The sequence below is a fragment of the Pseudophryne corroboree genome (assembly GCF_028390025.1).
Source record: "Pseudophryne corroboree isolate aPseCor3 chromosome 11 unlocalized genomic scaffold, aPseCor3.hap2 SUPER_11_unloc_8, whole genome shotgun sequence".
Taxonomy (NCBI): domain Eukaryota; kingdom Metazoa; phylum Chordata; class Amphibia; order Anura; family Myobatrachidae; genus Pseudophryne; species Pseudophryne corroboree.
Genome location: NW_026967484.1, coordinates 186243 through 204405, shown reverse-complemented (window position 1 = coordinate 204405; position 18163 = coordinate 186243). Strand labels below are relative to the sequence as shown.

General features: G+C 58.9%; 1 protein-coding gene across 1 annotated transcript in view; it reads left to right on the top strand.

Moving 5' to 3' along the window:
• LOC134982206 (neural-cadherin-like) overlaps positions 1–18163 on the top strand; it is a 203617-nt gene that overhangs the window by 80229 nt on the left and 105225 nt on the right. The window contains exons 11-14 of the mRNA XM_063948707.1: positions 2760–2927; positions 5545–5794; positions 5886–6013; positions 6861–7047. Coding sequence (XP_063804777.1) covers positions 2760–2927; positions 5545–5794; positions 5886–6013; positions 6861–7047 — 733 coding nt within the window. The remainder of the gene's footprint in view (positions 1–2759; positions 2928–5544; positions 5795–5885; positions 6014–6860; positions 7048–18163) is intronic.

The window sequence follows — 18163 nt, the reverse complement described above, 5'->3', positions numbered from 1 at the left end:
GACATCTCCTGCTCTCTCAGCTGGTGGACTGCGGGACATCTCCTGCTCTCTCAGCTGGTGGACTGCGGGACATCTCCTGCTTTCTCAGCTGGTGGACTGCGGGACATTGTCTGCTCTCTCAGCTGGAGGACTGCGGGACATCTCCTGCTCTCACAGCTGGTGGGCTGCGGGACATCTCCTGCTCTCTCAGCAGGTGGACTGCGGGACATCTCCTGCTCTCTCAGCTGGTGGACTTCGGGACATCTCCTGCTCTCTCAGCTGCTGGACTGCGGGACATTTCCTGCTCTCTCAGCTGGTGGACTGCGGGACATCTCCTGCTCTCACAGCTGGTGGGCTGCGGGACATCTCCTGCTCTCTCAGCAGGTGGACTGCGGGACATCTCCTGCTCTCTCAGCAGGTGGACTGCGGGACATCTCCTGCTCTCTCAGCTGGTGGACTGCGGGACATCGCCTGCTCTCTCAGCTGGTGGACTGCGGGACATCTCCTGCTCTCTCAGCAGGTGGACTGCGGGACATCTCCTGCTCTCTCACCTGGTGGACTGCGGGACATCTCCTGCTCTCTCAGCTGGTGGACTGCGGGACATCTCCTGCTCTCTCAGCTGGTGGACTGCGGGACATCTCCCGCTCTCTCAGCTGGTGGACTGTGGGACACCTCCCACTCTCTCAGCTGGTGGACTGCGGGACATCTCCTGCTCTCACAGCTGCTGGACTGCAGGACATCTCCTGCTCTCTCAGCTGGTAGACTGCGGGACATCTCCTTCTCTCTCAGCTGCTGGACTGCGGGACATCTCCTGCTCTCTCAGCTGGTGGACTGCAGGACATCGCCTGCTCTCTCAGCTGGTGGACTGTAGACATCGCCTGCTCTCTCAGCTGGTGGACTGCGGGACATCTCCTGCTCTCTCAGCTGGTGGACTGCGGGACTTCTCCTACTCTCTCAGCAGGTGGACTGCGGGACATCTCCTGCTCTCTCAGCTGGTGGACTGTGGGACATCTCCTGCTCTCTCAGCTGCTGGACTGCGGGACATCTCCTGCTCTCTCAGATGGTGGACTGCGGGACATCTCCTACTCTCTCAGCTGGTGGACTGCGGGACATCTCCTACTCTCTCAGCAGGTGGACTGCGGGACATCTCCTGCTCTCTCAGCTGGTGGACTGCGGGACATCTCCTGCTCTCTCGGCTGGTGAACTGCGGGACATCTCCTGCTCTCTCAGCTGGTGGACTGCGGGACATCTCCTGCTCTCTCAGCTGGTGGACTGCGGGACATCTCCTGCTCTCTCAGCTGGTTGACTGCGAGACATCTCCTACTCTCTCAGCTGGTGGACTGCGGGACATCTCCTGCTCTCTCAGCTGCTGGACTGCGGGACATCTCCTGCTCTCTCAGTGGTTGGACTGTGGGACATCTCCTGCTCTCTCAGCTGCTGGACTGTGGGACATCTCCTGCTCTCTCAGCTGCTGGACTGCGGGACATCTCCTGCTCTCTCAGCTGGTGGACTGCGGGACATCTCCTGCTCTCTCAGCAGGTGGACTGCGGGACATCTCCTGCTCTCTCAGCTGGTGGACTGCGGGACATCTCCTGCTCTATTAGCTGATGGACTGCGGGACATCTCCTGCTCTCTCAGCTGGTGGACTGCGGGACATCTCCTGCTCTCTCAGCAGGTGGGCTGCGGGACATCTCCTGCTCTCTCAGCTGGTGGACTGCGGGACATCTCTTGCTCTATCAGCTGATGGACTGCGGGACATCTCCTGCTCTCTCAGCTGATGGACTTCGGGACATCTCCTGCTCTCTCTGCTGCTGGACACTTTCTCAGACAGTTCTGGGGCTCTGTCCAGCTGTCGTGTCCGGTTTTCTCTTTCCTGCTTACGTCCCTCTGGCCGCTTCAGGGGGACAGATGTCTGCAGAGCTGGATTTACAACAGGGCAGCTGGGGCGGTCGCCTAGGGGCACCATACACTGGGGGCCCCTGCACAATGCTGCATCACCAAACTGGGGTTTCTTTGTGGTATAATGTGAACTGGGCTGGGGCCACTACAGTGTGTTTAACACATTTGTAGTTCTGGGAGTATTTACACCTTATACTTTTTAAAAACATCGCCAGCAAACCGTTTTATTGGTTGTCCTGGGCCCCCGCAAACGTTAACCCGGCCCTGGATGTTTGCGGAGTGTCCCGGAGTCCTACACCTGTCCTGTAGGTATATTTGGGGGTGTCTCAGCGAGTCATAAACCATAGTTGGTAAATTGCTTTGCACTTGGATAGTTTTAGTCAGACCAACAAACAAAGATTAAAATCAATGATCATTCATTTTATTGTCCCTTAGAAGCATAAATTAACAATGATCGCTGAGTGCTAGATTCTGCTTGTCACAATCACTACATTTCATTATTTAGAAGATACACTTGGCTACTCTCCCGGAATGTACTGGAGACTCCTGGACTCCAGGGTGAGAGAAGACCACTTTCCCGGATCCGCCCACTTTGGCCAATGAAGTGGGCAGTCCGAGGGGTCGATGAAGCAATTTGCAGAGAAATCGCGCCATTCTTTCGGCGCCTCCCGCATTGTACAGCAGAGACAAAATGATATTTACTGCACTACATCCCCACAGCTCCCACCTGTGCGCCCCCTACTGGCACCTCCTGAGGTTCCTGGTGAAAAAGTTAACGGGCAAAATTCTACGGAGTCTCCTGTCATCGGATAATCTTTTATTCAGGGTTGGGGTTTGATCTAATGTATCATGAGTGACTGATTTATTTTGTTTACCTATAGAAGTCTTTAATAACACAAGAAGTCATTGCGACGGATGGAGGAAACCGGAGCACACGTGCGGAGGTAGTTGTACGGGTCACGGATGCCCAGAATCAGCCCCCAGTGTGGGAAAGAGATCGATATGAAATTGTCATACCGGAGAATACGCAGAGAGATACGCCTGTTGTGGTACGATATGTGGCTTCAATACGATATAGTTCTGGTGGCATTTACTGTACAAGTTGTGCGCTACGGTCTCCGGATGATAGGTCGACGGGCAATAGAAATGCATTATGTCGACAGGGTCAAACAGTTGACAGGTTGAAGGTAGACAGTGCTTCAGATAGATAGGTTTAAAAGGTCGACAAGCATATGGCTGACAAAAGTTTTTTGGGGGGTTTCACATTTTTTTTCAACTTTTGCTTGATTTACCATCCACGTGGACTACGATTGGGAATCGTAACCTTGCCCAAAACGTGACGAGCGTAGCGAGCTCGTGAGCGTATACATTAACACTAATGGTGGTCACATGTGATGGAACATAGAGATTGAAAGCCAAAAAAAGGTTAAAAAAAATCAGTGTGCCGACATTTTTTGTGTCGACCATTTCCTTTCAATCTTTCACCTATACATTTAAAATGCGCAGACACACAGAGGCGGCATTTTGAGGATTTATTTTTTTTATTTTTTATAGCCACGGTGGCTTGAAATTTTGCTAAAGGCGGCTAATGGTATAAAAAGACGCCCCTCTTTCTCTAATCGGAAATGTACTCGTCACAGCCAGATTATTGCTTCCAGTTTCTACCACAACACTATAACCCATGAGTTAGAAAGAGGGGCAGCAACCGCAGTGGGGGTCAGCAGTGACCCCCCCTCATTCCCCCCTTCAGCCCCCCCCCCTCTATATGTGAGGAGGCCACTGCGGCAACCTAGAAAGTGTCGCTACCCGTCTGACCATCATTGCACATCGCACTGACTAAATGGAAGAGCAGCACTGAGAATCCCGGAGTGTTCCTACATTCACACCTGTCTGGGGAAAGTGCAGATTTCACGTCGTGTTAATGCATGAAGAGCTCTGACATCTTACTGCTGCCTCCAGACTGTAGCATTATGGCCCTCATTCCGAGTTGTTCGCTCGGTATTTTTCATCGCATCGCAGTGAAAATCCGCTTAGTACGCATGCGCAATGTTCGCACTGCGACTGCGCCAAGTAACTTTACTATGAAGATAGTATTTTTACTCACGGCTTTTTCTTCGCTCCGGCGATCGTAATGTGATTGACAGGAAATGGGTGTTACTGGGCGGAAACACGGTGTTTCAGGGGCGTGTGGCTGAAAACGCTACCGTTTCCGGAAAAAACGCAGGAGTGGCCGGAGAAACGGTGGGAGTGCCTGGGCGAACGCTGGGTGTGTTTGTGACGTCAACCAGGAACGACAAGCACTGAAATGATCGCACAGGCAGAGTAAGTCTGGAGCTACTCTGAAACTGCTAAGTAGTTAGTAAACGCAATATTGCGCATACATCGGTCGCAATTTTAAGAAGCTAAGATTCACTCCCAGTAGGCGGCGGCTTAGCGTGTGTAACTCTGCTAAATTCGCCTTGCGACCGATCAACTCGGAATGAGGGCCAATGTTCTGCTCTCTGTGCTCAAACGTGGACCTCACTTACCTCACAGGAAAACTGGGAAGACGGGGAAGGGGGGGGGGGGGGGGCAGCATCATTCAGGGGAAACCATCTAAGAATAATTATTTTCTAATTTTATCATTACATTCTATTATTTTTACTCTGTGTTTTTACCAAACTTTACCATATATGGGAGTACTGTACCTAATACAGGAATATAAGACAACATAGACAAAGATCAGCTTCACAGTATACGCACCAGTCCTCAGGGAGGAAGATGATCGATGTCTCGCACACCGCTTCATTTCTTCCCCTGTCTCCTCGTAATAGCGGACTGACGTCACAGTGGCCATTTTACTAAATATTAAACTATATATTGGGGAGGGGGGATAAAATGTTGTCGTTCAACATGTTGACATGGATGGGAGATCAATATGTCAAATTCACAGTATTGACACTGTTAGAGTGTCGACATTTGGCATGTCGAGTCATACAGCTTCCCATAGGGCTCTGAACTAACCCTATAACCCGAACCACAGACTACCCTTAACCCCAGCCTTACCCTAACTGCATACTAACCCTAACTGCAGACTAACCTTAACCGCAACCTAACTGCGGCCTTAACCTCAGCCTAGTGTAACCTTAAGCACAGCCTAACCCTAACTGCAGACTAACCCTAACTGCAGACTAACCTTAACCGCAACCTAACTGCGGCCTTAACCACAGCCTAGCGTAACCTTAAGCACAGCCTAACCCTAACTGCAGACTAACCTTAACCCCAGCCTTACCCTAACTGCATACTAACCGTAACTGCAGACTAACCTTAACCCTAGCCTTACCCTAACTGCATACTAACCTTAGCCCCAGCCTAACCCTAACTGCAGATTAACCCTTACTGCATACTAACCTTAGCCCCAGCCTAACCCTAACTGCAGATTGACCCTAACTGCAGACTAACCTTAACCCCAGCCTTACCCTAACTGCATACCTACCCTATCTGCAGCCTAGTCTAACCCTAACAGCAGCTTAAAACTTACCCTGAAATTGGGAAAAATTGGGTGTCGACTTTGTGCCTGTTGACATTCACAATGATGACATGTTCTGTGTCAACATCCCGTCCATGATGACATTCTGAACGTATACCCATTAATAATACTGTGGTATATCCATTATTTCTGTGCAGGTTGTTAAAGCAACGTTACTTCATGGGGACCCTCGGGTGACCTACAACTTGGAAGAGGGTCTGGTTCCGGAGAGCAACATGCCCGTCCGCTTTTACCTGACCATGAACCGGGAGGACGGCTCCGCCTCTGTGCTGGTGGCGGAAAACTTAGACTATGAAACCACCAAGAATTTCATCCTGAAGATCCGGGCCCAGAACGTGGCTCCTGTCCCTCTAGCCGCTTTCACTACAGTCTACATGAACGTCACCGGTAAGGTCGGGAGGTGCTGCCGCCATCACTTGGCGCTGGGGTCTTTGTTGGCTTGGAGTCTGAGCACTGAGTTCCTTTATTAAACTTGCAGATGTGAATGATAACGTCCCGTTCTTCAGCTCCTCCATCTACGAGGCGTCGGTGACCGAAGGGTTGGAGTTGGGAACCTTTGTGCTTCAGGTGTCGGCATCAGACCAGGACCTAGGTCTTAATGGGGAGGTACTGGAACTATGCGCTGTATTCAACCTAGGTTTTTTTTTTTGTATTTTTGTTTTATTGGGGCCTATTTATCAACTTTTTATTTTATGTTGTTTCTGCATAATTTTATATATTGTGATTTGTACTAATAGCCTAATGCCGGATTTCACAGCGCTCTCCTGCAGAAGACTAATTAGCGCTGCAGATCGCAGTCCCCAGTATTATCAGTGGGGACTACAATCTGACCCCTATTACACCATCTTCATAAACTGCTTTAAGCCTATGGAGGCACATTATCAGGAGAGAGATCTTCTGATCCCTCTCCTGCAGCCGTCATCCACCTCCTGCTACCATTCCGGAAACTGATACTTTGTGCAGTATCAGATTCCCCGGAGGAGAAATCCCAAAATCCCAAAATGCCGGGAAGTAAGACAGTAAATAGTGGAGATATCCATTGCGGAAAGGAGTGGTCATAATGGCGGCAGTAGTGTTATAAAATATAATGAATACGAGATGAAGAACTTGTGGAAACATGACCTGGATTACTAGCAGTCATTTATTCCCACAGCTCTGTAGACAGGGAGGTCACAATTCCATTCAGAGTTTAATAAATACATTTAAAAAAAAATGTCACTTTTCTTCATTTTTAGCTGTGAAAGTTTTCTTTAAAAAAAGTTTATGTTGCATCTTACAGACTCTTTGGGGGGAATTCAATTGTTGTAAAAGTCAGTTGGGTGTCTGTTTTTTTTCCTATCTAATAGACACCCAACCAACTTATCAAACAATTGAATACCCCCCTTTGTGTCCTGATGATAGCGTTACAGCTGCGTCTGTTGTGTCCTGTCCTCCCCATTTTCTCATTCTCCAGATCACCTATTCTATCCTGGAAGATCGCAGTGGGGACCACGCTCTGTTCCACATAGATCCCCAGACGGGCAACATCTACACCGCCTCACTGTTCGACCGGGAGGTAAAGACTTCCTACTTACTGGAGGTGAAGTCTTCTGATGGCTCTGAGTCCGCTCGCCCTGGAAAATACGGACAGCCCAACTCCGGTAGGTGTAATAGCGCTATTCCTCATAGAATCTTTCTGTGTCAATCTGTAGCCATATTTCATTATGGGCCTGATTACGAGTCGCACACCGTACTGTGGTCGCAATTCTGTCTGCTTCCTGCGATCAGAAATTGCGCTCACCTCAGTATAGGCCGCAACTCTAAGGGGTCAATCCAATTGGCTGCGATAAACTCATGGGTGTGAGTCATTGTGGTAGCGGCTGCACCTTACGGTGGACAAATTCTCACAATAGTTTTTGCTGCCCCATAGGGCTCAGAGCAATTTTATGCAAATTCAGGCTGAAACCAGCCCGCGAAGGGTGCGAGATTGGGTGCCGTTGCTGGCGTTAAAAGTCCACGGCAACGGATCGTCACACCCATTGCGGCTAATTTGATTGACCCTTATGTGTCTACAAAATGCACGCAGAAGGCTTCTTCTATGTGCATGCATCCTATTGCCACCCAGTAACTCCCTCTCAGCCATATGTGAGATGCGGCCGATGCGACATTTACTAAAAATGGTGACATCCATTCACATTCAGTATTGCGCACATCTCCGTATCGGCACCATTGGTCCAGTAATGTTCCTCAGTAAAGTGAGATTGTGGGTAGCGTGAGATGTACAGCCTGCGGTGCAGAGCGCAGTGCGTCCATTTCTAGTAAATGGAAATAAATTATAAACCTAAATGTATACGCTAGTACAAGGATTAATTCAGAGCTCCAAACATGTACGCTGCAGGCTAACTCAGACACCGCTATTACTGCATCAAGTGCAAAGTGCATTGGAAATCCACAACGCCTCAAACGTATTAATCTGCTTTCCCTAATTCCATTACAGAAAAAATCACTTCACATATTGCAGACAGAAAACACTTGGTAATTATTGATTGAAGAAAATATAAATACAGAAATATACAAAGTGACACACACTCTCTGAACTGTCCCTGGAGCAGGGGAATGCAATCAGGATAGGGGAGCAGGGACATGCAGTCAGGGGAGGGGAGCAGGGACGTGCAGTCAGGGGAGGGGAGCAGGGACGTGCAGTCAGGGGAGGGGAGCAGGGACGTGCAGTCAGGGGAGGAGAGCAGGGACGTGCAGTCAGGGGAGGGGAGCAGGGACATGCAGTCAGGGGAGGGGAGCAGGGACGTGCAGTCAGGGGAGGGGAGCAGGCACATGCAATCAGGATAGGGGAGCAGGGACGTGCAGTCAGGGGAGGGGAGCAGGGACGTGCAGTCAGGGGAGGGGAGCAGGGACATGCAATCAGGATAGGGGAGCAGGGACGTGCAGTCAGGGGAGGGGAGCAGGGACATGCAATCAGGGGAGGGGAGCAGGGACGTGCAGTCAGGGGAGGGGAGCAGGGACGTGCAGTCAGGGGAGGGGAGCAGGGACGTGCAGTCAGGGGAGGGGAGCAGGGACGTGCAGTCAGGGGAGGGGAGCAGGGACGTGCAGTCAGGGGAGGAGAGCAGGGACGTGCAGTCAGGGGAGGGGAGCAGGCACATGCAATCAGGATAGGGGAGCAGGGACGTGCAGTCAGGGGAGGGGAGCAGGGACGTGCAGTCAGGGGAGGGGAGCAGGGACGTGCAGTCAGGGGAGGGGAGCAGGGACGTGCAGTCAGGGGAGGGGAGCAGGGACGTGCAGTCAGGGGAGGGGAGCAGGGACATGCAGTCAGGGGAGGAGAGCAGGGACGTGCAGTCAGGGGAGGGGAGCAGGGACGTGCAGTCAGGGGAGGGGAGCAGGGACGTGCAGTCAGGGGAGGGGAGCAGGGACGTGCAGTCAGGGGAGGGGAGCAGGGACATGCAGTCAGGGTATGCAGGAGAGGGGAGCAGGGACGTGCAGTCAGGGGAGGGGAGCAGGGACATGCAGTCAGGGTATGCAGGAGAGGGGAGCAGGGACGTGCAGTCAGGGGAGGAGAGCAGGGACGTGCAGTCAGGGGAGGGGAGCAGGGACGTGCAGTCAGGGGAGGGGAGCAGGGACATGCAATCAGGATAGGGGAGCAGGGACGTGCAGTCAGGGGAGGGGAGCAGGGACATGCAGTCAGGGGAGGGGAGCAGGGACATGCAATCAGGATAGGGGAGCAGGGACGTGCAGTCAGGGGAGGAGAGCAGGGACATGCAATCAGGATAGGGGAGCAGGGACGTGCAGTCAGGGGAGGGGAGCAGGGACGTGCAGTCAGGGGAGGAGAGCAGGGACATGCAATCAGGATAGGGGAGCAGGGACGTGCAGTCAGGGGAGGGGAGCAGGGACGTGCAGTCAGGGGAGGGGAGCAGGGACATGCAATCAGGATAGGGGAGCAGGGACGTGCAGTCAGGGGAGGGGAGCAGGGACGTGCAGTCAGGGGAGGAGAGCAGGGACATGCAATCAGGATAGGGGAGCAGGGACGTGCAGTCAGGGGAGGGGAGCAGGGACGTGCAGTCAGGGGAGGGGAGCAGGGACGTGCAGTCAGGGGAGGGGAGCAGGGACGTGCAGTCAGGGGAGGGGAGCAGGGACGTGCAGTCAGGGGAGGGGAGCAGGGACATGCAGTCAGGGGAGGAGAGCAGGGACGTGCAGTCAGGGGAGGGGAGCAGGCACATGCAATCAGGATAGGGGAGCAGGGACGTGCAGTCAGGGGAGGGGAGCAGGGACATGCAATCAGGGGAGGGGAGCAGGGACGTGCAGTCAGGGGAGGAGAGCAGGGACATGCAATCAGGATAGGGGAGCAGGGACGTGCAGTCAGGGGAGGGGAGCAGGGACGTGCAGTCAGGGGAGGAGAGCAGGGACATGCAGTCAGGGTATGCAGGAAAGGGGAGCAGGGACATGCAGTCAGGGGAGGGGAGCAGGGACATGCAGTCAGGGGAGGGGAGCAGGGACGTGCAGTCAGGGGAGGGGAGCAGGGACGTGCAGTCAGGGGAGGGGAGCAGGGACGTGCAGTCAGGGGAGGGGAGCAGGGACGTGCAGTCAGGGGAGGGGAGCAGGGACGTGCAGTCAGGGGAGGGGAGCAGGGACATGCAGTCAGGGTATGCAGGAAAGGGGAGCAGGGACATGCAGTCAGGGGAGGGGAGCAGGGACATGCAGTCAGGGGAGGGGAGCAGGGACATGCAGTCAGGGTATGCAGGAAAGGGGAGCAGGGACATGCAGTCAGGGGAGGGGAGCAGGGACATGCAGTCAGGGTATGCAGGAAAGGGGAGCAGTGACGTGCAGTCAGGGTATGCAGGAGAGGGGGAGCAGGGACGTGCAGTCAGGGGAGGGGAGCAGTGACGTGCAGTCAGGGGAGGGGAGCAGGGACGTGCAGTCAGGGGAGGGGAGCAGGGACGTGCAGTCAGGGGAGGGGAGCAGGGACGTGCAGTCAGGGTAGGCAGAGGAGGGGAGCAGGGCCGTGCAGTCAGGGGAGGCAGGGGAGGGGAGCAGGGACGTGCAGTCAGGGGAGGGGAGCAGGTACGTGCAGTCAGGGTAGGCAGGGGAGGGGAGCAGGGGCGTGCAGTCAGGGGAGGGGAGCAGGGACGTGCAGTCAGGGTAGGCAGGGGAGCAGGGACGTGCAGTCAGGGGAGCAGGGATGTGCAGTCAGGGGAGCAGGGGACGTGCAGTCAGGGTAGGGAAGCGGGGATGTGCAGTCAGGGGGGGCAGGGGAGGGGAGCAGGGACGTGAAGTCAAGGTACACAGGGGAGGGGATCGGGGACGTGCAGTCAGGGTACACAGGGGAGGGGAGCAGGGACATGCAGTCAGGTTAGGCAGTGGAGGGGAGCAGGGATGTGCAGTCAGGGTAGGGGAGCAGGGACGTGCAGTCAGGGGAGGGGAGCAGGAATGTGCAGTCAGGGGATGTGTGCAGGTACAAGCAGTCAGGGTAGACAGGGGAGGGGAGCAGGTACGTGCAGTCAGGGTAGGCAGGGGAGGGGAGCAGGGACGTGCAGTCAGGGGAGGGGAGCAGGTACGTGCAGTCAGGGTAGGCAGGGGAGGGGAGCAGGGACGTGCAGTCAGGGGAGGGGAGCAGGTACGTGCAGTCAGGGTAGGCAGGGGAGGGGAGCAGGGACGTGCAGTCAGGGGAGGGGAGCAGGGATGTGCAGTCAGGGGAGGGGAGCAGGGACGTGCAGTCAGGGTAGGCAGGGGAGCAGGGACGTGCAGTCAGGGGAGCAGGGATGTGCAGTCAGGGGAGCAGGGAAGTGCAGTCAGGGTAGGGAAGCGGGGATGTGCAGTCAGGGGGGGCAGGGGAGGGGAGCAGGGACGTGAAGTCAGGGTAGGCAGGGGGAAGGGAGCAGGGACGTGCAGTCAGGGGAGGGGAGCAGGGACATGCAGTCAGGGTATGCAGGAGAGGAGAGCAGGGACGTGCAGTCAGGGGAGGGGAGCAGGGACATGCAGTCAGGGTATGCAGGAGAGGGGAGCAGGGACATGCAGTCAGGGTAGACAGGGGAAGGGAGCAGGGATGTGCAGTCAGGGGAGGGGAGCAGGGACGTGCAGTCAGGGTATGCAGGAGAGGAGAGCAAGGACGTGCAGTCAGGGGAGGGGAGCAGGGACATGCAGTCAGGGTATGCAGGAGAGGGGAGCAGGGACATGCAGTCAGGGTAGACGGGAGGGGAGCAGAGACGTGCAGTCAGGGTACACAGGGGAGGGGAGCAGGGACGTGCAGTCAGGGTTGGCAGGGGAGGGGAGCAGGGACGTGCAGTCAGGGTAGGCAGGGGAGGGGAGCAGGGACGTGCAGTCAGGGTACGCAGGGGAGGGAAGCAGGGACGTGCAGTCAGGGTAGGCAGGGGAGGGGAGCAGGGACCTGCAGTCAGGGTACACAGGGGAGGGAAGCAGGGACCTGCAGTCAGGGTAGGCAGGGGAGGGGAGCAGGGCCCTGCAGTCAGGGTACACAGGGGAGGGGAGCAGGGATGTGCAGTCAGGGTAGGCAGGGGAGGGAAGCAGGGACGTGCAGTCAGGGTAGGCAGGGGAGGAGAGCAGGGATGTGCAGTCAGGGTAGGCAGGGGAGGGGAGCAGGGACCTGCCGTCAGGGTACACAGGGGAGGGGATCAGGGACGTGCAGTCAGGGTAGGCAGGGGAGGAGAGCAGGGACCTGCAGTCAGGGTACACAGGGGAGGGAAGCCGGGACCTGCAGTCAGGGTAGGCAGGGGAGCAGGACCCTGCAGTCAGGGTACACAGGGGAGGGGAGCAGGGACATGCAGTCAGGGTAGACAGGGGAGGGGAGCAGAGACGTGCAGTCAGGGTACACAGGGGAGGGGAGCAGGGACGTGCAGTCAGGGTAGGCAGGGGAGGGGAGCAGGGACGTGCAGTCAGGGTAGGCAGGGGAGGGGAGCAGGGACGTGCAGTCAGGGTACGCAGGGGAGGGAAGCAGGGACGTGCAGTCAGGGTAGGCAGGGGAGGGGAGCAGGGACCTGCAGTCAGGGTACACAGGGGAGGGAAGCAGGGACCTGCAGTCAGGGTAGGCAGGGGAGGGGAGCAGGGCCCTGCAGTCAGGGTACACAGGGGAGGGGAGCAGGGATGTGCAGTCAGGGTAGGCAGGGGAGGGAAGCAGGGACGTGCAGTCAGGGTAGGCAGGGGAGGAGAGCAGGGATGTGCAGTCAGGGTAGGCAGGGGAGGGGAGCAGGGACCTGCCGTCAGGGTACACAGGGGAGGGGATCAGGGACGTGCAGTCAGGGTAGGCAGGGGAGGAGTGCAGGGACCTGCAGTCAGGGTACACAGGGGAGGGAAGCAGGGACCTGCAGTCAGGGTAGGCAGGGGAGCAGGACCCTGCAGTCAGTGTACACAGGGGAGGGGAGCAGGGACGTGCAGTCAGGGTAGGCAGGGGAGGGAAGCAGGGGACCTGCAGTCAGGGTACACAGGGGAGGGGAGCAGGGACCTGCAGTCAGGGTAGGCAGGGGAGGGGAGCAGGGACGAGCAGTCAGGGTAGGCAGGGGAGGAGAGCAGGGACCTGCAGTCAGGGTAGGCAGGGGAGGGGAGCAGGGACCTGCAGTCAGGGTACACAGGGGAGGGGATCAGGGACGTGCAGTCAGGGTAGGCAGGGGAGGGGAGCAGGGACCTGCAGTCAGGGTACACAGGGGAGGGAAGCAGGGACCTGCAGTCAGGGTAGGCAGGGGAGGGGAGCAGGGCCCTGCAGTCAGGGTACACAGGGGAGGGGAGCAGGGACGTGCAGTCAGGGTAGGCAGGGGAGGGGAGCAGGGACATGCAGTCAGGGTAGGCAGGGATGTGCAGTCAGGGTACACAGGAGGGGAGCAGGGACGTGCAGTCAGGGTAGACAGGGGAGGGGAGTGGGGACGTGCAGTCAGGGTAGACAGGGGAGGGGAGCGGGGACGTGCAGTCAGGGTAGGCAGGGGAGGGGAGCAGGGACGTGCAGTCGGGGTAGGCAGGGGAGGGGAGCAGGGACGTGCAGTCAGGGTAGGCAGGGGAGGTTAGCAGGGACGTGCAGTCAGGGTAGGCAGGGGAGGGGAGCAGGGACGTGCAGTCAGGGTACACAGGGGAGGGGAGCAGGGACGTGCAGTCAGGGTAGACGGGGGAGGGGAGCAGGGAAATGCAGTCAGGGTAGACAGGGGAGTGGGGATGTGCAGTCAGGGTAGGTGGGGGAGGGGAGCAGGGACTTGAAGTCAGGGTACACAGGGGAGGGAAGCAGGGACGTGCAGTCAGGGTAGGCAGGGGAGGGGATTAGGGACGTGAACTCAGGGTAGGCAGGGATGCAGGGACGTGCAGTCAGGGTACACAGGGGAGGGAAGCGAGGACGTGCAGTCAGGGGAGGCAGGGGAGCAGGAACTTGAAGTCAGGGCACACAGGGGAGGGGGTCGGGGACGTGCAGTCAGGGTTGGCAGGGGAGGGGAACAGGGACGTGAGGTCAGGGTAGGCAGGGAAGCAGGGACGTGCAGTCAGGGTATGCAGGAGAGGGGAGCAGGGACGTGCAGTCAGGGGAGGGGAGCAGTGACGTGCAGTCAGGGGAGGGGAGCAGGGACGTGCAGTCAGGGGAGGGGAGCAGGGACGTGCAGTCAGGGGAGGGGAGCAGGGACGTGCAGTCAGGGGAGGGGAGCAGGGACGTGCAGTCAGGGGAGGGGAGCAGGGACATGCAGTCAGGGTATGCAGGAGAGGGGAGCAGGGACGTGCAGTCAGGGGAGGGGAGCAGGGACATGCAGTCAGGGTATGCAGGAGAGGGGAGCAGGGACGTGCAGTCAGGGGAGGGGAGCAGGGACGTGCAGTCAGGGGAGGGGAGCAGGGACGTGCAGTCAGGGTAGGCAGAGGAGGGGAGCAGGGCCGTGCAGTCAGGGGAGGCAGGGGAGGGGAGCAGGGACGTGCAGTCAGGGGAGGGGAGCAGGTACGTGCAGTCAGGGTAGGCAGGGGAGGGGAGCAGGGGCGTGCAGTCAGGGGAGGGGAGCAGGGACGTGCAGTCAGGGTAGGCAGGGGAGCAGGGACGTGCAGTCAGGGGAGCAGGGATGTGCAGTCAGGGGAGCAGGGACGTGCAGTCAGGGTAGGGAAGCGGGGATGTGCAGTCAGGGGGGGCAGGGGAGGGGAGCAGGGACGTGAAGTCAAGGTACACAGGGGAGGGGATCGGGGACGTGCAGTCAGGGTACACAGGGGAGGGGAGCAGGGACATGCAGTCAGGTTAGGCAGTGGAGGGGAGCAGGGATGTGCAGTCAGGGTAGGGGAGCAGGGACGTGCAGTCAGGGGAGGGGAGCAGGAATGTGCAGTCAGGGGATGTGTGCAGGTACAAGCAGTCAGGGTAGACAGGGGAGGGGAGCAGGTACGTGCAGTCAGGGTAGGCAGGGGAGGGGAGCAGGGACGTGCAGTCAGGGGAGGGGAGCAGGTACGTGCAGTCAGGGTAGGCAGGGGAGGGGAGCAGGGACGTGCAGTCAGGGGAGGGGAGCAGGTACGTGCAGTCAGGGTAGGCAGGGGAGGGGAGCAGGGACGTGCAGTCAGGGGAGGGGAGCAGGGATGTGCAGTCAGGGGAGGTGAGCAGGGACGTGCAGTCAGGGTAGGCAGGGGAGCAGGGACGTGCAGTCAGGGGAGCAGGGATGTGCAGTCAGGGGAGCAGGGAAGTGCAGTCAGGGTAGGGAAGCGGGGATGTGCAGTCAGGGGGGGCAGGGGAGGGGAGCAGGGACGTGAAGTCAGGGTAGGCAGGGGAAGGGAGCAGGGACGTGCAGTCAGGGGAGGGGAGCAGGGACATGCAGTCAGGGTATGCAGGAGAGGAGAGCAGGGACGTGCAGTCAGGGGAGGGGAGCAGGGACATGCAGTCAGGGTATGCAGGAGAGGGGAGCAGGGACATGCAGTCAGGGTAGACAGGGGAAGGGAGCAGGGATGTGCAGTCAGGGGAGGGGAGCAGGGACGTGCAGTCAGGGTATGCAGGAGAGGAGAGCAAGGACGTGCAGTCAGGGGAGGGGAGCAGGGACATGCAGTCAGGGTATGCAGGAGAGGGGAGCAGGGACATGCAGTCAGGGTAGACGGGAGGGGAGCAGAGACGTGCAGTCAGGGTACACAGGGGAGGGGAGCAGGGACGTGCAGTCAGGGTTGGCAGGGGAGGGGAGCAGGGACGTGCAGTCAGGGTAGGCAGGGGAGGGGAGCAGGGACGTGCAGTCAGGGTACGCAGGGGAGGGAAGCAGGGACGTGCAGTCAGGGTAGGCAGGGGAGGGGAGCAGGGACCTGCAGTCAGGGTACACAGGGGAGGGAAGCAGGGACCTGCAGTCAGGGTAGGCAGGGGAGGGGAGCAGGGCCCTGCAGTCAGGGTACACAGGGGAGGGGAGCAGGGATGTGCAGTCAGGGTAGGCAGGGGAGGGAAGCAGGGACGTGCAGTCAGGGTAGGCAGGGGAGGAGAGCAGGGATGTGCAGTCAGGGTAGGCAGGGGAGGGGAGCAGGGACCTGCCGTCAGGGTACACAGGGGAGGGGATCAGGGACGTGCAGTCAGGGTAGGCAGGGGAGGAGAGCAGGGACCTGCAGTCAGGGTACACAGGGGAGGGAAGCCGGGACCTGCAGTCAGGGTAGGCAGGGGAGCAGGACCCTGCAGTCAGGGTACACAGGGGAGGGGAGCAGGGACATGCAGTCAGGGTAGACAGGGGAGGGGAGCAGAGACGTGCAGTCAGGGTACACAGGGGAGGGGAGCAGGGACGTGCAGTCAGGGTAGGCAGGGGAGGGGAGCAGGGACGTGCAGTCAGGGTAGGCAGGGGAGGGGAGCAGGGACGTGCAGTCAGGGTACGCAGGGGAGGGAAGCAGGGACGTGCAGTCAGGGTAGGCAGGGGAGGGGAGCAGGGACCTGCAGTCAGGGTACACAGGGGAGGGAAGCAGGGACCTGCAGTCAGGGTAGGCAGGGGAGGGGAGCAGGGCCCTGCAGTCAGGGTACACAGGGGAGGGGAGCAGGGATGTGCAGTCAGGGTAGGCAGGGGAGGGAAGCAGGGACGTGCAGTCAGGGTAGGCAGGGGAGGAGAGCAGGGATGTGCAGTCAGGGTAGGCAGGGGAGGGGAGCAGGGACCTGCCGTCAGGGTACACAGGGGAGGGGATCAGGGACGTGCAGTCAGGGTAGGCAGGGGAGGAGTGCAGGGACCTGCAGTCAGGGTACACAGGGGAGGGAAGCAGGGACCTGCAGTCAGGGTAGGCAGGGGAGCAGGACCCTGCAGTCAGTGTACACAGGGGAGGGGAGCAGGGACGTGCAGTCAGGGTAGGCAGGGGAGGGAAGCAGGGACCTGCAGTCAGGGTACACAGGGGAGGGGAGCAGGGACCTGCAGTCAGGGTAGGCAGGGGAGGGGAGCAGGGACGAGCAGTCAGGGTAGGCAGGGGAGGAGAGCAGGGACCTGCAGTCAGGGTAGGCAGGGGAGGGGAGCAGGGACCTGCAGTCAGGGTACACAGGGGAGGGGATCAGGGACGTGCAGTCAGGGTAGGCAGGGGAGGGGAGCAGGGACCTGCAGTCAGGGTACACAGGGGAGGGAAGCAGGGACCTGCAGTCAGGGTAGGCAGGGGAGGGGAGCAGGGCCCTGCAGTCAGGGTACACAGGGGAGGGGAGCAGGGACGTGCAGTCAGGGTAGGCAGGGGAGGGGAGCAGGGACATGCAGTCAGGGTAGGCAGGGATGTGCAGTCAGGGTACACAGGAGGGGAGCAGGGACGTGCAGTCAGGGTAGACAGGGGAGGGGAGTGGGGACGTGCAGTCAGGGTAGACAGGGGAGGGGAGCGGGGACGTGCAGTCAGGGTAGGCAGGGGAGGGGAGCAGGGACGTGCAGTCGGGGTAGGCAGGGGAGGGGAGCAGGGACGTGCAGTCAGGGTAGGCAGGGGAGGTTAGCAGGGACGTGCAGTCAGGGTAGGCAGGGGAGGGGAGCAGGGACGTGCAGTCAGGGTACACAGGGGAGGGGAGCAGGGACGTGCAGTCAGGGTAGACGGGGGAGGGGAGCAGGGAAATGCAGTCAGGGTAGACAGGGGAGTGGGGATGTGCAGTCAGGGTAGGTGGGGGAGGGGAGCAGGGACTTGAAGTCAGGGTACACAGGGGAGGGAAGCAGGGACGTGCAGTCAGGGTAGGCAGGGGAGGGGATTAGGGACGTGAACTCAGGGTAGGCAGGGATGCAGGGACGTGCAGTCAGGGTACACAGGGGAGGGAAGCGAGGACGTGCAGTCAGGGGAGGCAGGGGAGCAGGAACTTGAAGTCAGGGCACACAGGGGAGGGGGTCGGGGACGTGCAGTCAGGGTTGGCAGGGGAGGGGAACAGGGACGTGAGGTCAGGGTAGGCAGGGAAGCAGGGACGTGCAGTCAGGGTATGCAGGAGAGGGGAGCAGGGACGTGCAGTCAGGGGAGGGGAGCAGTGACGTGCAGTCAGGGGAGGGGAGCAGGGACGTGCAGTCAGGGGAGGGGAGCAGGGACGTGCAGTCAGGGGAGGGGAGCAGGGACGTGCAGTCAGGGGAGGGGAGCAGGGACGTGCAGTCAGGGGAGGGGAGCAGGGACATGCAGTCAGGGTATGCAGGAGAGGGGAGCAGGGACGTGCAGTCAGGGGAGGGGAGCAGGGACATGCAGTCAGGGTATGCAGGAGAGGGGAGCAGGGACGTGCAGTCAGGGGAGGGGAGCAGGGACGTGCAGTCAGGGGAGGGGAGCAGGGACGTGCAGTCAGGGTAGGCAGAGGAGGGGAGCAGGGCCGTGCAGTCAGGGGAGGCAGGGGAGGGGAGCAGGGACGTGCAGTCAGGGGAGGGGAGCAGGTACGTGCAG